The sequence below is a fragment of the Cnephaeus nilssonii genome (assembly GCF_951640355.1).
Source record: "Cnephaeus nilssonii genome assembly, chromosome: 12".
Classification (NCBI taxonomy): Eukaryota; Metazoa; Chordata; class Mammalia; order Chiroptera; family Vespertilionidae; genus Cnephaeus; species Cnephaeus nilssonii.
The window spans coordinates 13947745-13967740 of NC_137083.1; the positions used below are offsets into that span (position 1 = coordinate 13947745).

The window sequence follows — 19996 nt, forward strand, 5'->3', positions numbered from 1 at the left end:
TCTATCTTGAGAAAATCATCTATAAGCAGCCCAAGATTTATGCACAGGGATGTTGACTTCAGCAGTATATATTATGGCTGCAGTAATAATAGATCCCATTTATCAAGCCCCTTGCTATATCCCAAGCCCTGTGCTAGGACTTAGCGTACATCTTGCCATCTAATTTATATGACCAACAAAATTAGAAAACCTGAAATGTTCAACAAAAGCGGGAAAATTAAATGATAGTATAATAGACTGTTATGGAACCAATTAAATATGACATATATAAATAATTTTGACAAATGGGTAAGTGCTTATAATAAAATCAATATAAAACTACATAATCAAAAATATATGTGTTCATAATAAATATGTATGCATATGTATAAATAATTGCCACTATATGTATGTATATGAATACACATGCACACACACACACACACACACTTACATCAAAATCAGAACAAAAAAATGCCTAAATGTTAACCAATATTCCCATCCAACGGTTATCTGAGTGCTGGGGTTATGAGTGAATTGTACTTTCTCCCCTAACATGTTCTGTGTTCCAAAGAATGACTAAATACTGTAAGAGACTCACAAGAGGATTCCTTCATGGATAGTGAGCAGTGATGGCCCTGCTCCCCCTGGTATCATTGGTATCATTACAGAGACTACGCAGAACTCAGTTCTATGTACTTTGCATCCTATTTACTTTGGAATATTTTTCTTTGGTGTGTTTCACTCTTCAGCTGCAACTTGTATGCCTACTGCTGTTTGTGTGTTTCTAATTACTCTTTCTTTTTTTTTAAAATAAAGGAAAGCGTGAATTTCATCCCAATGACCTGGCCATCTCCAAATCCCTGGAAGCATCTGGTCGGATATATGTCTACCGGAAAGACCTGGCTGACACTTTGGTGAGGACCTTTAGCCTTGCACTTGAAACACACGGACGCAGATGTCAGACTGAAAACATACTTGTGTCTGTTTTATAACGAATGTCAGAAAAAATGCATTGAATTGTTTCCTCTTCTAGCCATCAATACGCGTGTCGCGTAGCATTGCCTTGGCAAATCAAAGACGCACAACGTGAGGAATTCTAAACCCTTCCTAAGTCAAATCCTCCTTCTCTCTGAGCCCCTGAAACAAGGGATTTGAGAGAAGTGACTTCTTCACCAATGGATCTTAATTCCACGTCTTCTTTTCTGGTGGACCTGTGGAGAGTAGGCCGAGAGATGCACCCTGCGAGGATTTAAGGCAGAGACGCCACCCTTGGTTTGCATCCATTTGATGCACCTGGATGCACCCCTTTTCTTGAAGAAGGGGTGTCAGCCTTCCCCGTGCAAAATGGTCTCATAACAGTGGGGCCTCAGATGCCGCTGAGGAGTGAGCGGTTAAGGAAATGTAGAAACCATTCTGTAAGTTATTTCAGTCCAAATGTGAGAACATTGGCACCTAAGTAGATGACTTGCTTGTTTCTGAAAACCTGTTTTTGGTTCTCTCTCTATGGGAGGGTTCATCGCCCATGAGAAGCCCGTTTTACCAGGTTGTGACTGTACCCTCTAGACTCCTGGTCCCCGGTCTGTGTCATGAGTCACCCCTGGGCCGGGGCTGCCTCGCTGGCTCCTGGTGTACATGTAATTGAGGAATGTATATACCATGTAGGTAAACCAGACTGGCTTACAATAACACAAGTTTTATGCTAAATTACCTGCAGGATATCAAGCAACCATAATACTAATCACTGTCATTTTGGGTACTTACTACCAGACACGTAGGTGCTGAGTAATGTTTATACAATATCTCATTTCCCGTTCCCAGTAACCCTGTGGAGTTGGGAGAGGCTGAGTAGCTTACTCTGGCTTCCCACACTCAGGGAGGGGATGGTGCTAGGATCTCTTCCATTTATATTCGGCTCTAACTTGGGCCCTTTCCAGTTCTGAGTATCCCACAGGTCACTAGTCCTGTGTCTGCGCACGATGTAATTCCACCGGTGACACACGACACACCGATGTGCACGGCATCTCTGAGGAAATAATGAGACTGAGTAGACTTGACCCCTCCCCGTGAAGGAGGGCAATCTACCGTGTGGCTTTTCTGGGCTCCTGGTGGCGGAGGGAACCTGCATCCCCAGAGCTCTCCTCTCCACTGTCTAGGGCGGTGATGGCGAACCTATGACACGCGTGTCAGCACTGACACGCGTAGCCATTTCTGATGACACGCGGCTGCTAAGGCGGCCGCATGCCGAGGATGAAACATTTGCTGCTCCTGAGGATGAAACATTTGCGAAATAATGTTTTTTCCTCAAAGTGACACACTACCCGAGTTATGCTCAGTTTTTTGGCGAAGTTTGACACACCAAGCTCAAAAGGTTGCCCATCACTGGCCTAGGGCCAGCTTCAGAAGAGGAGAAGGCAGGCCAAGTCACGGTCCCAACGGATGCTACAAAGTACATGCCAAGATGCGCCAGACACCATCCTGCCCTCGAATGTTTCCCCCACCAACTTTGCACACCACCTAACATTTCCCCAGTAGAATCATAGCTGTAGGTATTTTATCTCCAAAATATTTCAGTTCAGTTGACAGGGGCCATTGTAACGGGCGAATAGCACGTGAAACCACCAGTATCCACTATGCTTGCCTGTAGATAATATTCTTGGAAAGCAGGCCTGGAGCCCTGGATGAATGGGATGGAGAAATACATAGAAAGCATTTCTCCGAGAGGGTGGTGGACAACCTTGAATAAACGATAGGGCAGTACCAAGGTAAGGGGCGTATTTAGGGAGATAGTAGGAGGGGTTCAAGGCCCTGTGAAAATATCCTTGTGCCTCCAGCTCAGTGAGCCGAGGTTACTGCTCCTTCCCAACCCGTGGCTCTCCCTCTGACTGTCTGCCGTGCAGCCTGGTGTCCGTCTGGTCCCGTCAGACAATCCCTGAGAAGCCTTGGCTTGTCCCCCCTCAGCGCCTCCGTATCTGCATGTGCGTCCAGGCCGACCACCGGGCTGAGCTCCCCTCTGCCTCCCACTCTGGGGACACGGGGACAGTTTGTACCTTGACCTGCTCTGAGCAGATTCAGGTCTGTGGAAAAGTTCTAGGAAGGTCCTTTGCCATTTCTTGGTTTAATTAGAAAAACTATTCATAAATGTAAAAATTCTAAAATGCAAATAGTTTATTTTGCAGTTTAGAAGCAGAGGTTAATATCTGGAATCTGAGCGACTCCCTCCATCCTGCGATGTCATGTAGTTCGCAAAGTCCCATTCTTTCTTTTCCACGTCAGTAACTTGTACTTCATTAACTGTTCCAGTCCACCCCTCACATGGGAGAGTTCCTATTTTAATTTAAAAATACCAAATATTTTGAAAAAGAGGCCGAATACTTTTTTAATACATTTAACAGTGACAGTAGATTTAAAGTTGTGGTGACATTTAATAATTTCATGCCATCTTTTAAGGAAGTACTGATACTTAACATAATCACCCACTATACGGTATAAATGAAGTCACTTTTATTTTATGTTTCACGTTTAAGTTTTGTTCGCTTTCCACAAGCACTGCAACACAATTTGTGAACATGTGTCTTACTAAGCACGTTTCCTGCAGAAGCCGTGTCTGTCTTTATTGAAGTGCACCGTGACATTTCTTCTGTTTGTTTTCATACTCACCCTGCTGGCATATTAATTCCCACCAGAAGCCCACGTGGCTTCGGAGCTTTTGCTTTCATTATGCTGTCTGCCGGCAGTGTTTTATAATCAGATGTGTGTGGGCACGTATGGGGGAGGCAGGGGGCAGGCTAACTCATTGATCACATTCTCCTGTTTGCAAGGCTGTTTCCTAAATTGGCTGTAACTCACTGAAGGTGAACAGGCCGGGGGGAATATGAAGTGCCCTCAGACAAGATTGCTTTTCTAATCTGGGCTTTAGTGCCTTCCACGGGCAGCCAGTGCAGTGTCGCACGTTGAGGCCACTGAGGATCCTTTTGCTTCTGTTGGTTTAGAACCCCTTTGCAGAAAACGAGGAGTCCCAGCAAAGGCCGTTGAGGATCTTGGGAATGAACACTTGGGATCTTGCTCTGGAATTAATGAATTTTGATTGGAGCCTCTTCAATTCCATTCACGAGGTAAGGAAGGAGAGAAAGATCAAATAAATGCTGGTGCTCTTTTAACTGTGAATTCCTTTTGAAGAATATTTATGCATGTGACTAGGTGTTTAAAAGATCCATTATCTAGTGATAATGTTATGCTAGAATATCATGGTCCAAAAAGATATTTGATATTTGGTATTTGATCCAGTCCGAGGAAAATCCAAATACTTGGTCATGCTTTCTTTGCTCCTGGTACAATCATACGTTTGTAGAATATAATTTAAACATGTCACAGTTTTACTAGTATATGTATGAATAGATATGTATATATGTATATTATGTGTGTATATATACACTGAGTGGCCAGATTATTATGATCTCTGAACGCATAATAATTGGGCCACTCAGTGTGTGTATGTATATATGTATGTGTGTGTGTGTGTGTGTGTGTGTGTGTGTGTGTGTGTGTATGGCATGGGTGAGGTCCTGCTAGCCTGGCCAGGGGAGGGGACATGGGCAGTTGGCCGGCCTGCCTGCTGGTCGAACTCCTGGTCAAGGGGACAATTTGCATATTATTAGCCTTTCATTATATAGGATATACACTGAGTGGCCAGATTATTATGCGTTCAGAGATCATAATAATCTGGCCACTCAGTGTATATGGAGCTCTAATGGGGCTGAAGAGCTATTTTGTATTTGATGCCTTTGATATTGATATTTTAATTTTCCCATGAAGTTTATAATAGTTATACAAGAAGCATATGTATATTGTGTATATATATGTACACACACATGCTTTTACATAAGAACATTCTATAAATTTAGACTATTCAGCAAGATGTCAAGTACTTTCTTGAAAATTTTGAGGTATATTTCACACTTTTACGTCCATCAACTTCTCCCTGGAGGACAGCTTATAACATTTGTAAAGCAACAGGTTATGGGCAAAATGCTGCTGACAATGAACGAATGAGCAGAGCCCGTGGGACGCTCACGGGCATCCGAAGGCCAGCAGCGAGAAGCTCTGTGCAACCACGCGCTGCCCTTGCTTTGCCTGTGGTGGCGTTTTCACGAGGAGGCGGCCCCTCCTCCCGCTGGAGGGCCTCGGGCCCAGCGTGCTCCCTGCGCTTCGCTGTCAGTTGGGAATGACTTCTAAGTGTCCTCATATCTGCTCATTACATTTCCAACACGATGATCTGAATTTGAGCAAGTGGTGAAGTCATTCCCGCTCAATGACATGTCGCTTTGGAAATGTTAACAGAACAGGATGCGTCCTGCGTAGGCCGTGGGAGAATGTGAACGACTTCCGTAGAGTACACACACCTCCACTTAGAAACAGGCACCTTCTACTGCTCTGCCTGGGAACGAGCCATATATGTAGTAAATAGTTACTGGCCTTACTCGTATTTTTTTTCATTTTGGACCTTGCACTTTCTCTTTACGACTTGACACTGTCTTGGGTCCGTGGCTCTCAAAGCCTGGGCATTCAGACCAGCATCCTCAGCGCTGTCTGGAAACTTGTTAGCAAGGGGCACTTTTGTCCCTACCACAGACCAACTGAATCAGAGGCTGGTTGGGGGAAGGGAGGTGATCCTGATTCACACTAAACCCTTGGAGAACCCTTGCCTAGAGACTCTACCTGTGAGGGTCTAAGGTGATCTTAACAAGTACTATAATAGCATTTCATTTACGCATGAATTGGCCAGCGTAACAAGTTTAGGAAGTTTGGGTTTCATTCAGCCTGTGATTTAAACATTGAATGTCTTAGATTTCCATGTGAAGGCACCATTCTTACATTCTAAAGTAATGCATTTATATAAGGAGTCTAAGTGAGCATTATTTAATGAGGCATCCCTAAAACTACAGGGAAGTTGTTTCAAAGTGAATATATTGTCGCATCGTCGGATATGAGGATGGCTACCAGAAAGAGGTTTTAAAGATGGACTGAATTTTGTATCCACCTGACTTTGCGCTGAAAATAAACACTGGCATGACTACCTTTTCTTTCAGCAAGAGCTGATCTATTTCACATTCAGCAGACAAGGAAGTGGGGAGCACACCGCGAACCTCAGCCTTCTGCTCCAGCGCTGCAATGAGGTCCAGCTCTGGGTGGCCACGGAGATTCTGCTCTGCAGCCAGCTGGGCAAGCGGGTGCAGCTGGTGAAGAAGTTCATCAAAATCGCCGCCCAGTGAGTTCCTTGTGATGAAACCTGCAATTCCGCTCCTCTAGTCACCAGAGGACTGTTTCCCTTGTGGCGATAGGAAGGGTGGATGTAAACGTGGATGTAAACGTGTCACATTGGGTGAGGTGACCGAATGATTGGAAAGGTCTCTTCATGAGTATTTATGACGCTTCGTTTGAAGTCTTTCTATTTTAAAGTAAATATCAAAATCCCAGACGGAGGCCCTCTGCTCTGTGCTACAGAGCTAATAAGCAGGCTGCGCACACATACGCATCCTGCAGCCAAATAGCCATGTGGCCGGGGAGCTACAGCAGCTAGGAAAGTGGGGGAGGTGATGGGACGGGGTAACAATCACTGAGAATCAGGTGCTTCCGAGAATTCTCCTCTTGGCTCCCGGTTGCCCACAGTGTGAACCTTACAAACTCCTTGCAGGCCCTACACTGGCTGGCCCCTCCTGGCCTCTCAGCCTCACCCCAGGCTGGGTGCACGCCATGCTGCGGCCACTCTGAATGGCTGTCTCTTTCCCAGGCCCACCGTCCTCCAAGCATGGACATGTGCTGCGTCTGCTAAGAAGGGCCCTTTCTACCCCGCAGATTGCTGTCACTCTTTAAGATGCAGGGCAAGTGTTGCTTCCTTCTTGAAGACATCACTGAGTTTCAAATGGAAGGTCAACTACTCCCTTCCGAGACCCCCCCTTCCCCCCCCACACACACACACTCATGCTGTGTTTCCTTTTTTAAAACCTCTTTATTATGTTTATTGAATTTATCTGTTTATAGAGGGCTCCTTCCCTGGGCTGTGTGAGGCTCCAGAGGACAGGGACCAGTTCTAATAGTCATTGTACTGGGAGCCTGGAACAGCACTCAGTGAATAGCAGGGACTCCGTAAATGTTGGTGGAATGACATTTTCGTAACTTGCTGGGAGCATCCCTGAATATTCCAGAGCCGTGTCCTGAGACCGCTCTTGGGACAGCTTCCCAACCGAAGCAGGCGGCAGGAACCGAAATCTTTCCCGTTCCTTCTACCTCCCAGCCTTCCCACTTTACTTCTCCTTTGTCTTCCAGAATAGTTTTTGTATCAGTGTTCTGAGTACATGCCAGACCAACATTCAGAAAATACTTATCGATCACTTAGTATAGGTGCAGATCCACGCAGGGTACCGTGGGCAAATCAGACCGAGCCGACACCCCATTCCTGCCTTCGGGAGTTTGCAGTCTGCGGGGCCAGGGTGGCGCTTCTATAACGCGAGTGGCCAGCGTGCAGATTAGAACGGGGACGTGCCACGATGTGAGGTCACATTCTGGGGGCTTTAGAAGAGGGGAAGCTCACATACTCATGCTGTGTTTCCTTTTCTAAAACGCCTTTATTATGTTTATTGAAGTTATCTGTTTATATAGGGCTCATGCTGTGAGAAAGGTGGGAAAGGAGGGTTTGGAAAACATGTGAGGCTATGTTTGAATTCCGGGTAGAATTGGACAGGTGTCCATTCACTGGAGGCACAGCACACGTGGTCCGGGAAAGTACCCTGACCCAGGGGGACCCTCAGGGAGGGTGTTTGTAAGGAAGTTGTGGGAGATTCATCTGCAAAGGAAGATGGGACCAATCGATAAAGGACTTTGAATTTCAGATGGAAGGTTTGCACTGCCTGGAGGAGGCGGTAGGAGGTCACTGAAAATGTTTGTGCAGGAAGCGGATGCTCAGCGTGGTCCCTCGGGAAGGCTGGTCTGAGAGTTGGGTGTAGAGTGAATCGTAGGGAGAAGACCCCAGAGGCAGGGTGTTCCATTGACTCGGTGAGAGATAGTGGGAGTGCCTGCCTTGGTTGGTGTGCCTGGAAGGGAAGGAGAGAGAGTAACAGAGAAGCCTAAATCTGGGGCTGCTCTTATGTTAAATGCTCCCTTTTTTTTTTTAATTTGGCCAATACATTCTATAACAGCCTGTGAAATACCTAACAGTGAGGCTCTTTCGAATTAAAAAACAACAACAAAAAAACGCTCTTATAAATGCCAGTTACTTGGAGAAATGGGAGATTAATGTTCCAAGGAGACAAATGACACCACACAGCTCTCTCTTCTCAGTGTAAGATTATATGGATCCTCAGGGAAATGAAATCTATTCACCTCTTCTCCATACGGCCCCATGATCTTGAATTATTCACGGTCCTGGTCTCTAACCCTAGCCCATGGACTGGAATGGCAATAGGAACACAGAGTTAAATTCTTTATCTTCACAGTAGTAGGGAGAGCCAAGGGAAAACAGTCATTTCCGTGATCACGAAGTGTTTTCCCTGCCTCGGGCATCCTATTTGCATATTCATGTCTCCCTTCCTTCTCACCATCCCATCCCCCACCTCTGCAGATAGAGTGGATTTTATTCCCTCTCACAGACAAAGGAGTTTTGCTAAACTGGCATGTTTAGTGTCAGATGGTCTGTTCTTATCATGGAATGAATGAACCTCAGTCCCAGAGGAGTCCGGACTGGAATGGTATCTAATATTTGTACTGCCTCAATTTGTCTTCTAGAGAAATCGTGTCTGTTTTCATTCCTTTTTCCTTTTCACAGAGTCAGATGTTAGTTATAAGTGCCTTTTTATTTTAAGTATGAGTGAAAAAGAGATCTGGGCCAAGAAAATTATTTATGGAGGGCTAAAAGATAAAAATGGGAATTATATCTAAGATCCCACATAGATAAATGATACTGAATGAAAAGAAGAATAAACCTTTTTATAATGAACTAGAGCGGGCGTCCTCAAACTACGGCCCGCGGGCCACCTGCGGGTGTTTTTGCCGTTTTGTTTTTTTTTACTTCAAAATAAGATATATGCAGTGTGCATAGGAATTTGTTCATAGTTGTTTTTTTTAACTATAGTCCGGCCCTCCAACTGTCTGAGGGACAGTGAACTGGCCCCCTGTTTAAAAAGTTTGAGGACCCCTGAACTAGAGGGTGAGATCCCTAGGCCTGGTCTGTGGGGATCAGGCCAAAACCAGCTCTCCGACATCCCCTGAAGGGTTCCGGATTGTGAGAGGGCGGTTCTCAGGTGATGCACCCCAGAATCGGGCTCCCTCCTCTCTGGTTCTGGCTGCGTCACCCAAGAACTGCAGCTGCCAAGTCACCGCAGCTCAGCAGCTCCCACGTTGAGCGTCTGCCCCTGGTGGTCATTGCACATCATAGCTACTGGTTGGACGGTCTAATGGTCAAATGGTGACTTAGGCTTTTACATATAGAGATAATAATAATCCATTTCCCCAAAAAGTCTCAGTTTCAACTCCAGTAAATGCCATCTGAATGGCTTCCTGCCTACCCGGTATTGGGGTAATGGCCAGAAATAGACTATAATCCAGCCTTCAGGAACCTAATGTCTAGTGGGGAGAGACAGACCAGAGGGGCCTCCATGAGGTTGGTAGCAGGAGACCTGGGGTAAGGGAGAGCCTCCGGCCGAGGTCTTCTGGCACCGGGATGGGCCGACTCTCGCTGGTCACCGGGTACTCGGAGTCGTCACGTCCAGAGAGGGAGCCCACTCAGCTCTGTCCAGCTGGTGTGAAGTGTCCAGGGCTGCGCTGAGATCGAAAGGGTGCTAGTCAGTGGCAGAAGAAAAATAGAGTCACCATACTGTTGTCTTTAGACACCAGTGGTTCTCAAGAACAGATGGATTCCTTAATCATAGCCCAGGAAGTATCTTGTCTGTTTATTCCTGGAATATACCAAGCAGGGTCACCCAGGACCATGGTCGGCAAACTGTGGCTCGCGAGCCATATGCGGCTCCTTGAGTGTGGCTCTTCCACAAATTACCACGGCCTGGGCAAGTCTATTTTGAAGAAGTGGCGTTAGAAGAAGTTTAAGATTAAAAATTTGGCTCTCAAAAGAAATTTCAGTCGTTGTACTGTTGATATTTGGCTCTGTTGACTCATGAGTTTGCCGACCACTGACCCAGGAGAAAGCTGGCAGAAACCAGAGGGCCAGTTAGACTGAGTTTCAGATCCTCTTGCCTACCAAGAGGCGGAGACCAGAGCCGGTACTGACCGTGCCCTGGAGATTGGCGGTGGGCCCACAGGGCTGAGTTCACCCCAGGTGCCCTGGACACTGGGTGTGGAGGCAGCAGTGCCTGTCCAGGTTCCACTGTTGATGAGTAGAACCTCCGGTGTGGCTCTCAGCTGGACTGGGCAGCACCTGGCCCTGAGGCTGGCCCCAGGAGCAGGCAGTTCTGCGGGACCTGCCCTGGGGTAGCCAGGGGTGTCTATTGCTACTTTAGCAGCCCGGCCATTTTCCTGGTTCAGAACCGGATGCTCTTACACAGCCTGCCCGCCTAGAACTGGATATCGTTTGGGGAGACAGAAGTGTTTAATGTGTCAAGAACTTTTCAAGTCATGATCACTTTTGACCAATTGTTGAATGTGTGGAAGTCTAACGTAATAAAAAAATCATCAATATAGTTAAAAGTTTTAGACACAAAGATACTCATTGCAGCATTTTGTATTGCATTGAATTGAATTGAATTGAATTGAATTGAATTGAATTGATTTAAAATAATTTAAATGTCAACAACAGGGGAGTGAGTAAGCAAATTACGAAATACTAGAGGCTCAGTGCGCGAATTCGTGCACGGTGGGGTTCCTCGGCCTGGTTGGTGATTGGGGCTGATCGGGGCCTGCCGACTGAGGGGAGGGACCACGGGAGGTTGGCTGTGGGAGCACATTGACTACCAGGGGGCAGCTCCTGCATTGAGCGTCTGCCCCTGGTGGCCAGTACATGTCATAGCGACCGGTTGCTTAGGCTTTTATATATAGAGATGTTTCTGATAAAGTGTTACATAGCCATTAATGGTGGTAGTGAAGAATGCACAATGTATAATTTAACACCGTATATAACTGAAAGAGCGAGATACGAAGTTACATATGCACTGTTCCCAAATTCCACCTGAGGCATTGATGATTGATGGAGGTGTCGGGGAGAGATGGCGGCCCAGGGAAGCTAGATTAGCAGACACTCGGTATTTTTCCTGCACCCAGCTTACTGCTAAGCACGTTCATATTTTTCATATTTAATTATCAAGCGAGGATAATTTCTTAATTTTAAAGACTTGCCTCAGAGAAGTTGTTTTCTAATGAATCCCAGACAACAGAGTGTCTAGAACTCACAGGCTGCTCTGGCTAACCGGACGCCCAGCCTCCCTCTGCTGTTCCAGACGCCCTCACGTGGCTGTGAATATTGGTGGAGTTTTGACCAATTAAGTCAAAGGCAAGGTTGACGTCATGCACAACAGATAACCTTGCAGAGTGAATGGAGCTCAGCATGGTCTCATTTTGCATGTTATCTCCTTCTCTCTCTAAATGAGACAGTATCCCCAGAATATGGGCCATATTTTACATATATCCAGAATATGGTAGTAATTTTGTAGATAGCAAAGAAAGTATGTCTGAGTGTAATGGGAGGGGCCACTTAGACCTGTGAAGGGAGAGGGGCTTGTTTATAAAAAAATAGACAGCTTGCTGATGAAAGGGGCGGGACTAGAGAGCTGGTATGATGAGGGTATGGTATATACAGAGGAAGACGAGTTTAAGAATTTTCAGTTGAAACTGAAAATACATCCAAAATAGAGTGTTTAAAAGGAGGAAGTTTTTGAAGTGTCAGAAGGTATCAGAGCATAGATCTCCTCACGGTAAGTAAGGATGGGCTGAACCTTTGAAATCAGTTCATTTCTGTGAGAAACAGTGGCGGGGACACCACCCTCCCACTGGGGTGCTCACGCGTGTGGAGGCATGTGGGGGCTACGGAGCAGGGATCAGCCCTGCCCTTGAGGTTGAACTCTGGACCCGGGGAGTATTTTCATTGTGTCTTTTGCGATCACCTGGAGAAAGGATGTTGCCTCAAAGTGCCTTCTGCTTTCCTTTTTGCCGCAGCTGCAAAGCCCAGAGGAACCTGAATTCTTTCTTTGCGATCGTGATGGGTCTCAACACCGCTTCTGTCAGCCGGCTGTCGCAGACCTGGGAGGTGAGCCTCGGGGGTCCTCACAGAGAGGGGAGTGGGAGGGACAGATAACACCAAACGGGAGATGGCCCGCAAAAGCCTTTGTTTACGATGCGTACATTGATTTAAAGGGTTTACATGAAAAATAATGTGTCCAGTTGGTAGGGACTATTCTAATCAAGTGGTCTTCAGAACGGTTGTGTGATGTGGATGAAAGGGATGAGAACTGTAAAATGAGCCCCTGCAGATTGAGTCTTCCTCGGCTCTGTCCTGAGGTGGTGTGGGTACCGCTCCATGGTGGTCCTTTCAAACGCTCGCCTGCGGGCCTGTGCCCAGAAGTCTATTGGCTGAGACACTAACGAATTAAGCTTCCGGGCCTCACACTTGTTGGGCCCCTGGCAGTGTGTTCACCTGGACAGTGTACGTCTTTGTAAAATTTGCAAAAGGAAAGTGATTTTGTGTTGATTTTCTTAAAGAGGGCCCACAAAATGCTGTATGCTTCAGGCCTCCCAAATCCTGGATCTGCCTCTGTTGCTGTTACATGATGAAAACTGTGTAGGTTCTAAGAGGGAGAGGCCCACAAAAGTTAGCCCAAGCCCTAGCCAGTTTGGCTCAGTGGATAGAGCCTCGGCCTACGAACTGAAGGGTCCCAGGTTCGATTCTGGCCAAGGGCACATGCCCAGGTTGCGGGCTCGATCCCCAGTGGGGGGCATGCAGGAGGCAGCCGATCAATGATTCTCTCTCATCATTGATGTTTCTGTCTCTCTCTACCTCTTCCTCCCTCTTTGAAATCAATAAAGAAATATATTTTAAAAAATGTTAGCCCAAGTTCTCAGACATGGACTTGCAGGGTATGTGTGGGAAGCACTGAAGGTGGGGCATCCCTCTTGAGCCAGGCACAAAGGTAGGGCTCTTCTCTCCGTGGGCTTTTGTTTCCTTCACTGCCTGTTCCCTGCTGACTGCCTACTTCACTCCGTGGACCATACTCCCCCCTCCCCCCCCCCTTCTCTCTAACCCCCCTCCTGGCTTCAGCCTGCATGTGTTCACTTCCATCTCCTTGGCCTCTCTCCATCTTCCCAGGTTCAGCTCCGATCAGTAACCGCTCATTCCCTTCGTGGGTCCCAATGCAAACTCCTGCGAGAGAGAAGCTGATAGGCCGCCTGTTCCTTTTCTTACAGTAGGTCTCAGCGTGGGTCTCAGGGCAACCTGCAGGTCACTTTCTGTGGGTCAGGGAGATGCTCTGACGGAATGCACCGGGTGGGTGGCCTGAGGGTCGGGGCCAGTGCTCCTTTTAAAAAGGTTCCAAAGAAAGAAATGAAATGATCTGGTGAAGCAAACGAGAGTGTGTGTGCACATCATAAGATGAAGGAGGTGGGCGGCCAGTGCTCTGGTTGACCAGAGGAGGAACAGTTGGCTGGCAGGGGCTAGAGGAGAGTGGAATGTGAGTCAAACCTGGAAAAAAGCTTTGCTTTGCACACATTGGGAGGAGAAATGAAATTCAAACCGCGTGCATCCCATGAGCACATTGGCTGCCTACTTGGTGCAAGGCTCTGGGTCTTCACCGTGGCAGAAGGAGGACGGGCCAGACAGATGGGAACAGAGTGGCTCTGATGGAGGAGGTGCTGAACCAAGTCCCGTCGGACCGCAGAGGAGCAAGTAGAGGGACTCCTTCTGCCTCCCGGGAGCGAGAAGGCTCTACAGAGAAGCTCTGAGAAGCAGGGCCTGAGAGGCTGAGTTGGGAGTTGCTGGGGGTTGGGGTGGGCACCAAGCAGAAGTGACCGTGGGACCGTTAGGCCTGCTGACGAGTGAGCGCACTGTCCCAAATAGTGAATGGAGCGGATTTAAAGGAGTAGAACGGGGTCAGCCGGCTCTGCAGGGAAGGGGCCAGGCAGCAAATGTGTTTAGGCTGGGTAGGCCTTGTGGTCTCTGTTTCCGTGACTCCACTCTGCCACTGCAGGGCAAGAGTCAGCACAAGGTGTATGTAAGTGAGTGGGCGTGGCCGTGTTCCAGTGCAGCCTTATTTACAAGAGCAGGCCGTGAACCGGATCTGGCCCATTCATGGCTGACCCCTGGAGGTGACCAGTTTGGCTCTGAGTTTGAGGAGCCACTTAGTCCAATAGACTAAGATATGCAGCTCAGAAGAACGGTGGGAGTAAGCTGCAGATGGCTGCATTTTACCTTTTCTCATTTGATTTGTCCTCCATTCATGAATATGGAAGTGTCAGAAGGTATTTCCAAACATATTAAACTGCCTGTGTGCTGTGATAAACGGAGTCCACATTCAAAACCATCACATTGAAAAGTCTATTTCTAAATGATGTAGAAGTCTAATTGCTGTGGGGTTTGCCTCCGTTACTTTGATGTGCTTTGGAAGCAGACAGTCCCGCCAGTATCTTCCAGAACATGGGCGTTGGCGTTCATGGCTGGAATTGGTTAAGCGCCAACCATGAACTGTGCACTTCTTGGGCATTGTCTCCATGTCAGCCGGAGAACTTCGAGACTCACATCGAACCACACGGCCAGCAAGGGGCGGAGGCAGAACTCAGATGCAGACCGTCTGCTGCCTGTGTCAGTGTGGAAGGCGCCCAGCTCTTCACGTAACTGACCCCGTGGCAGGCGGGCTGGGAAACCCCGGCTCTTCTTCCTGAGGCCCGAAGCTGTAATGGGGAGGATGGCATATCCACTGTCACTTACACGCCACCTGCCCGTGCGGCTGATCTTTATAATCCAGCCCTTCTACCTGCTAAAGGGCAGGCTTCGTCACGGAGGGTTTTCACAGCCTCCCACGCTTTGGCCCTCTGATGCGAGACATAATTATATCACTTACACAAAAAGTGTCAGCTGACATTATTACTCCCAATCAGCAAGACTATTTAAGAAGATGCAAGTATTCGTCAAAGGTAGAATATGGACTGAAACCCAAGTGTTTATTTAAAAAAAAAATCACCCGTGTGTGGAATGTCTAACCAGCCCGATTCCAGTCCATGTGGCTGTTACGTATTTTAAACTGGTTTTCGCCACATTCCCGAGCAATGCACAGCCACATTGCGGGGTGATGAAAACCGCCGGTGAGGAGCAGTCAGGGGAGAGCCAGGTGAGAGAGTTACGTGCAGAGCCACGGCTCACGTCAGCACAACTTCACGAACCCTCCCCTGGTCGCCTCTCAAATAGCTGACCTCTTTGACCTTTGTGTGTGTGCTTTTGTCTTTGTTTTTAGAAAATCCCTGGGAAGTTTAAGAAACTTTTCTCTGAACTTGAAAGTTTAACGGTAAGTAGTTGACCCAGAGGGGACTTATCCTTCCAGTGTCTGATGGTCTTCTAGATCCCAGTGGTGGGGGCTGCACCGCGTCGGGGCAGGTAGCTTAGACACACACACGTTCACCGGCCCTGAAAATGGAGCTTTGCCTCTTGTGAAGTGAAGCAAGTACACGGTGAATGCTGCTTCTCCGTGGAACACAGCACTGGGAATGGCCCTTCGGCGTGGTTTTCAGCAGGCAGACTGTTAGGTGTGGTCCATTCCAGCCTGTGACGTGCACTGGTATAGGTTTAGTGTGCAGTCAGTGGCTTATGCCGCCTTCTCTTCTCCTCTGTGCCATTGCTTAGGTTCAGGCACAAAATGCAGAGTTGCTTTTCAGAGCACAATAAGGCGGTGTTCTCTTGTGCTCGCCGCCTTGTCTGTGCGCGACGAGGGCATTTTTCCGTGCAGTGTCCCTGACAAAAGACACCCGGGCTTCCTCGTGACAGAAATTACGCGGAGGAAACTACTTACAGAACCGATTCGAGGAAAATAATAGGGCCATCAAAAGGTGTCTCTCTTTTGCGGCCACTTCCCATTATTGTAAACCCATAACGTGGCTTTCATTCATTGCCTAGATTTCCTGCCCTCATTTAGTGAGTTTATTTTCCTAGGAACCCTTTGTCCCCTGCGTTCTTAGGGAAGACGTATCCATATCCAAATCGTGTTCAAATTGCATAGCAACGTGGGTTGAGAAGTGTTTCTATAGCAGATTGATTTTTCTTTCTCTTTGTGATCGCTTGGCTGGGCAGGATCCCTCCCTGAACCACAAGGCCTACAGAGATGCGTTCAAAAAGATGAAGCCGCCCAAAATCCCGTTCATGCCCTTACTGCTCAAAGGTAACGATGTTTTCTCTTCCACTTGTCATTCCATCTTCCAGAAATGTATCGTTATAACTGTACAGAACAAAAAAAAAGAGGGCTCAGTTTATTGCTTTAAAGTGATTTCCACATTCAGAACTAACAGGGTTTCCCTGTGGTTGTTTTTCAAATGCGCCATTATTTCTGAGATGCCTACAATACGGACTTACACGTGAGCAGACAGCAGAGCATTTTCTGCGACTCACAGAATTTAGGACTGGGAATTTTTGTGTGTTTACTTTACCCTGCTCCTACGTGCCATTTGTTTTTCTGTGAGTTTACAATCCACTCAGTTCCACCGAGACCAGGCTGGCATGCAGGACCCCAGAGGCGGGCAGTTGAGCGCTACTTTGGCAGCCCGAGTTTCAGAGCCGCAGCCCCCACCTGCTGCCGTGTGGGACACAGGATTCCCTTGCTTCTTCCCAGGAGGGGGTCTGGTGGGAAAGAACGTGACCGCTCCAAGTTGGTCCGCTGACTTCTCTGAGGAGCAGCAAATGACGCCTCATGGAACATGTTGGTTAAATGTCCTGACGAGATCTTCGTGATCTCTTTCACACCAAGGGGATTCATGAAGGGGAAGCTCGTTTTAATCTGGCCTACGCTCCTGACCTTCCGTACATGTCCTCCTGTGTGCTTTCCACGGGGGGGTTGCTCTCTTCTTTTATTGATTTGAGAGAAGAGAGAGAAACATTGATATGAGAGAGAAACATGGATCGGTTGCCTCCCACACACACCCCATCCCAGTATCGAACCCAGAACCTAGGTGTGTGCCCTGACTGGGATCAAACCTCTGCCACCTTTGGGTGTACGGGACATGCTCCAGCCAACGGAGCCACCCGGCCAGGGTGGATTTGGCCGTTTTTCTTGGCCATATTGTGACTCCTGGAAAGGATTTTATGGAAACAACATAGCCTCTGCTCTCTGGCTGGGCCAGGTCCCCATCACTGGACCCTTAGATGTGATTCTGGAAATGAGTTACCTAGAGCTGGAGGGCTGGCTGGCCCGGCCCTCCTCCCCCGCCTCTCCCTGCGCCCACTCCCCCTGCGCCCACCTCCCCCTTCGAATTACTGAGTGGCTGTTCACTCTTGCAGCTCCTCATTTGGTCTTCATCTGGCATAAAGCAAGCATCTCTGTGAAACCATAAAGACAATAGTCTATTACAGTGGTCAGCAAACTGGAGATCGAGAGCCGCATGCAGCTCGTGAGCCACGGTTTGCTGCTCTGTTGACTAATGAGTTTGCCGACCACTGACCTAGACTCTCGATCCCAATAATTACAGGCTGTTGTTGTTCCTTGTGATTAAGCCCCTATCCCAGTGGTCGGCAAACTCACAAGCCGCAGTTTGCCGACCACTGGGAACAATTGAGAGGTGCACAGACACTTCATCCAGCCCGAAAAGAGTCCACTAATGTACATGGATGAAACAAGGAGAGGTGGCAATAGCAAAATAACTTAAAGGGACCTTTGGTTCTCCATATTTATTTCCTTTTAGGATAGGTTTGTGATTTTTATTTGCAAATGAGACACATCCAGCGGGAGAGTGAGGGTGGCAGGGGGAGGAACACAGACTCATTTAGACAAAAATAGGAAAAATAGAATGAGGACAGCTCTTAGGAAGGAATGAGTTTAGGAATTAAAAATTTTGAAACAGATGTTTTTAAGGTAATGAGAAATTAGCTGGCAGTGCCCCTTTAACTTAATCGGACGTGAGCAGAGCTTTCTGCTGTACTTTGGTGATTTTCCCCAAAACTGCTTACTGCAGCCAGGTGTCTCACACCCACAACTTAGCTCAGACGCAGTTTTCTGCCCCACGGTTCCTATCGAGACCTCCTTGTTGGCAGCACAACAAACCCCCTTTTTTCTACTGAAAGGACATCACACATTCGCTCTAGTAAATTTAAACACGTTCTTTTTTTCCTTAGAAGTTTTCTTGAGTTAAATAAGCACTTATTTTTCCTTCACATTAATTGTTTGGGATTACAAAAATAAACATCATTAGCAGTCTTTTGTATTTAAAGCTGCCATTTTTGTCTGAAATAATTTCCAAAGGAAAATAGGATGAAAAATTGAAATATGTATATATCATGCCTGAGAATAAGACATTTTGGAAAATATAAACTACATTAATGGTTAGGCTTTTTTAACTGCAAAATTATTTTAAAAGTTGCAATAAACTACTTTAGAAAACACACACACACACACACACACACACACACACACACCCCGCCCCACCTGTGCTCCCTACTTTGGGGTCCTTTTGTTAGAGTAAAGGGACTGGACTGAACTCGTTGGGTGTTAGGAAGGGCTGGCTTCCCATCTTTCATTCTTCAAGGTGCTCAGCACCCAGCAAGCCTGCAGATTATGAAGTAACCACATGGCCTGGGCTCCTACCTGCCATCAGCTTCCCTACATTCCAGCTGAATTTCTTGCCTTTTGATATACACCCCCCTCTCCCCCCACTGTGGTGTGGAATCTGGTAAGAAAGCAGAAACCCTACAGAAGTGTTGAGGCTCAGGGTCCCAAGCAGCTGAATAGTCTCTAGAAAGTGGTGTTTTGGGAGATGGTGGTTTGAAGGTAAACTGACAGGTGCTTGAAGGTAAACTGAGGTCCCCGTGGGTTGTGTGTGTCCCTTAGAGCAGGGTCAATGTTGCAGTTTTGTGGGGTATTTAAATAAAAGGAATGGCAGGGTGCTGGTATGCTTCTTCTTTCTCTTTCACTTGCCATCTCTTCAGATGGAGCCTGTCGCCCACAGTTCTGTTCTGGGAAGTGTCTGGAGTGTGTCCGGGCGACTTCGGATAAGAGGGACCTGGCACGTGCCAGTTCCCACCTGAGCTGCTTCACACCCGTGACTTCCGCTCTGAGGTCCCAGGGTCTGAGCTCAGCCACCTCCTGGTTCATCTCTCACACCTTTCCCATCATACCCCTGCCACGCAAATGGGTCAGAACCCGCAGTCACCTGAACCCCCTTCTCCTGCCTCTCTTCCCTCCCCACCTGCCAGAAGCTTCCGGGCCTTATTCTCATCAGCATCTGCCCGGCCGCCCCGCCCTCAGAGAGCAGCCATCTCCTCTGCTCCCCTGACAAGTCCTGAGATGGAGGGTAAGTGAGGCCCCCCAGGGAGAGGAGCCCGTGGCTGCAGGCGCCCCCTGTGCCAGGAACTCGGCACATTGACTGTGACAGGTTGTAAGAAACGTCAAGTCCCTTCAGCGGGTGAGATACCAGGACAGTGGTGAGGGGACCGGCTCCCTGGGTTTGAATCCTGGCTGTGACATGTAGAGCTGTGAGCGTGGGGGGGACTGTGCATGTTCTTTGGACCAGCGTTTCTCCGCATTCTTTCCTGCCAGGGCTTTCCCTTCAGTCCTTGGTGAGGATTCAAAGCGTTAATGTTGTGTCGGACGCTGTCAATCAATATAAGCTGTCCTTATTGTCATCACCCCTCATTGTCATCCTGGGGAACACAGGAACGGGATGGCAGTCAGAGGCCGTTGGTCATCCGAATTCTCAGGGAGTTGGGAGAGACCAGGCCTGCAGGTGGGGTTCGTGTGGAGAGAGTGCACACGGCGCTGGGTTTGCCATACAGAAAAGGTGGACGTTACCTGCGTTGACTACTCTTTCCTAAATACTGTCACACAGTGAAAAC

General features: G+C 47.8%; 1 protein-coding gene across 5 annotated transcripts in view; it reads left to right on the top strand.

Annotated features, from left to right (window-relative positions):
* Nucleotides 1-19996, top strand: part of RAPGEF5 (Rap guanine nucleotide exchange factor 5) — a 199450-nt gene that overhangs the window by 167075 nt on the left and 12379 nt on the right. For all 5 annotated transcript variants that reach the window (XM_079786281.1, XM_079786283.1, XM_079786284.1 and 2 more), the window contains 6 exons: nucleotides 799-896; nucleotides 3972-4094; nucleotides 6069-6247; nucleotides 12136-12226; nucleotides 15420-15470; nucleotides 16250-16337. In XM_079786281.1, the coding sequence (XP_079642407.1) occupies nucleotides 799-896; nucleotides 3972-4094; nucleotides 6069-6247; nucleotides 12136-12226; nucleotides 15420-15470; nucleotides 16250-16337 (630 nt within the window). The remainder of the gene's footprint in view (nucleotides 1-798; nucleotides 897-3971; nucleotides 4095-6068; nucleotides 6248-12135; nucleotides 12227-15419; nucleotides 15471-16249; nucleotides 16338-19996) is intronic.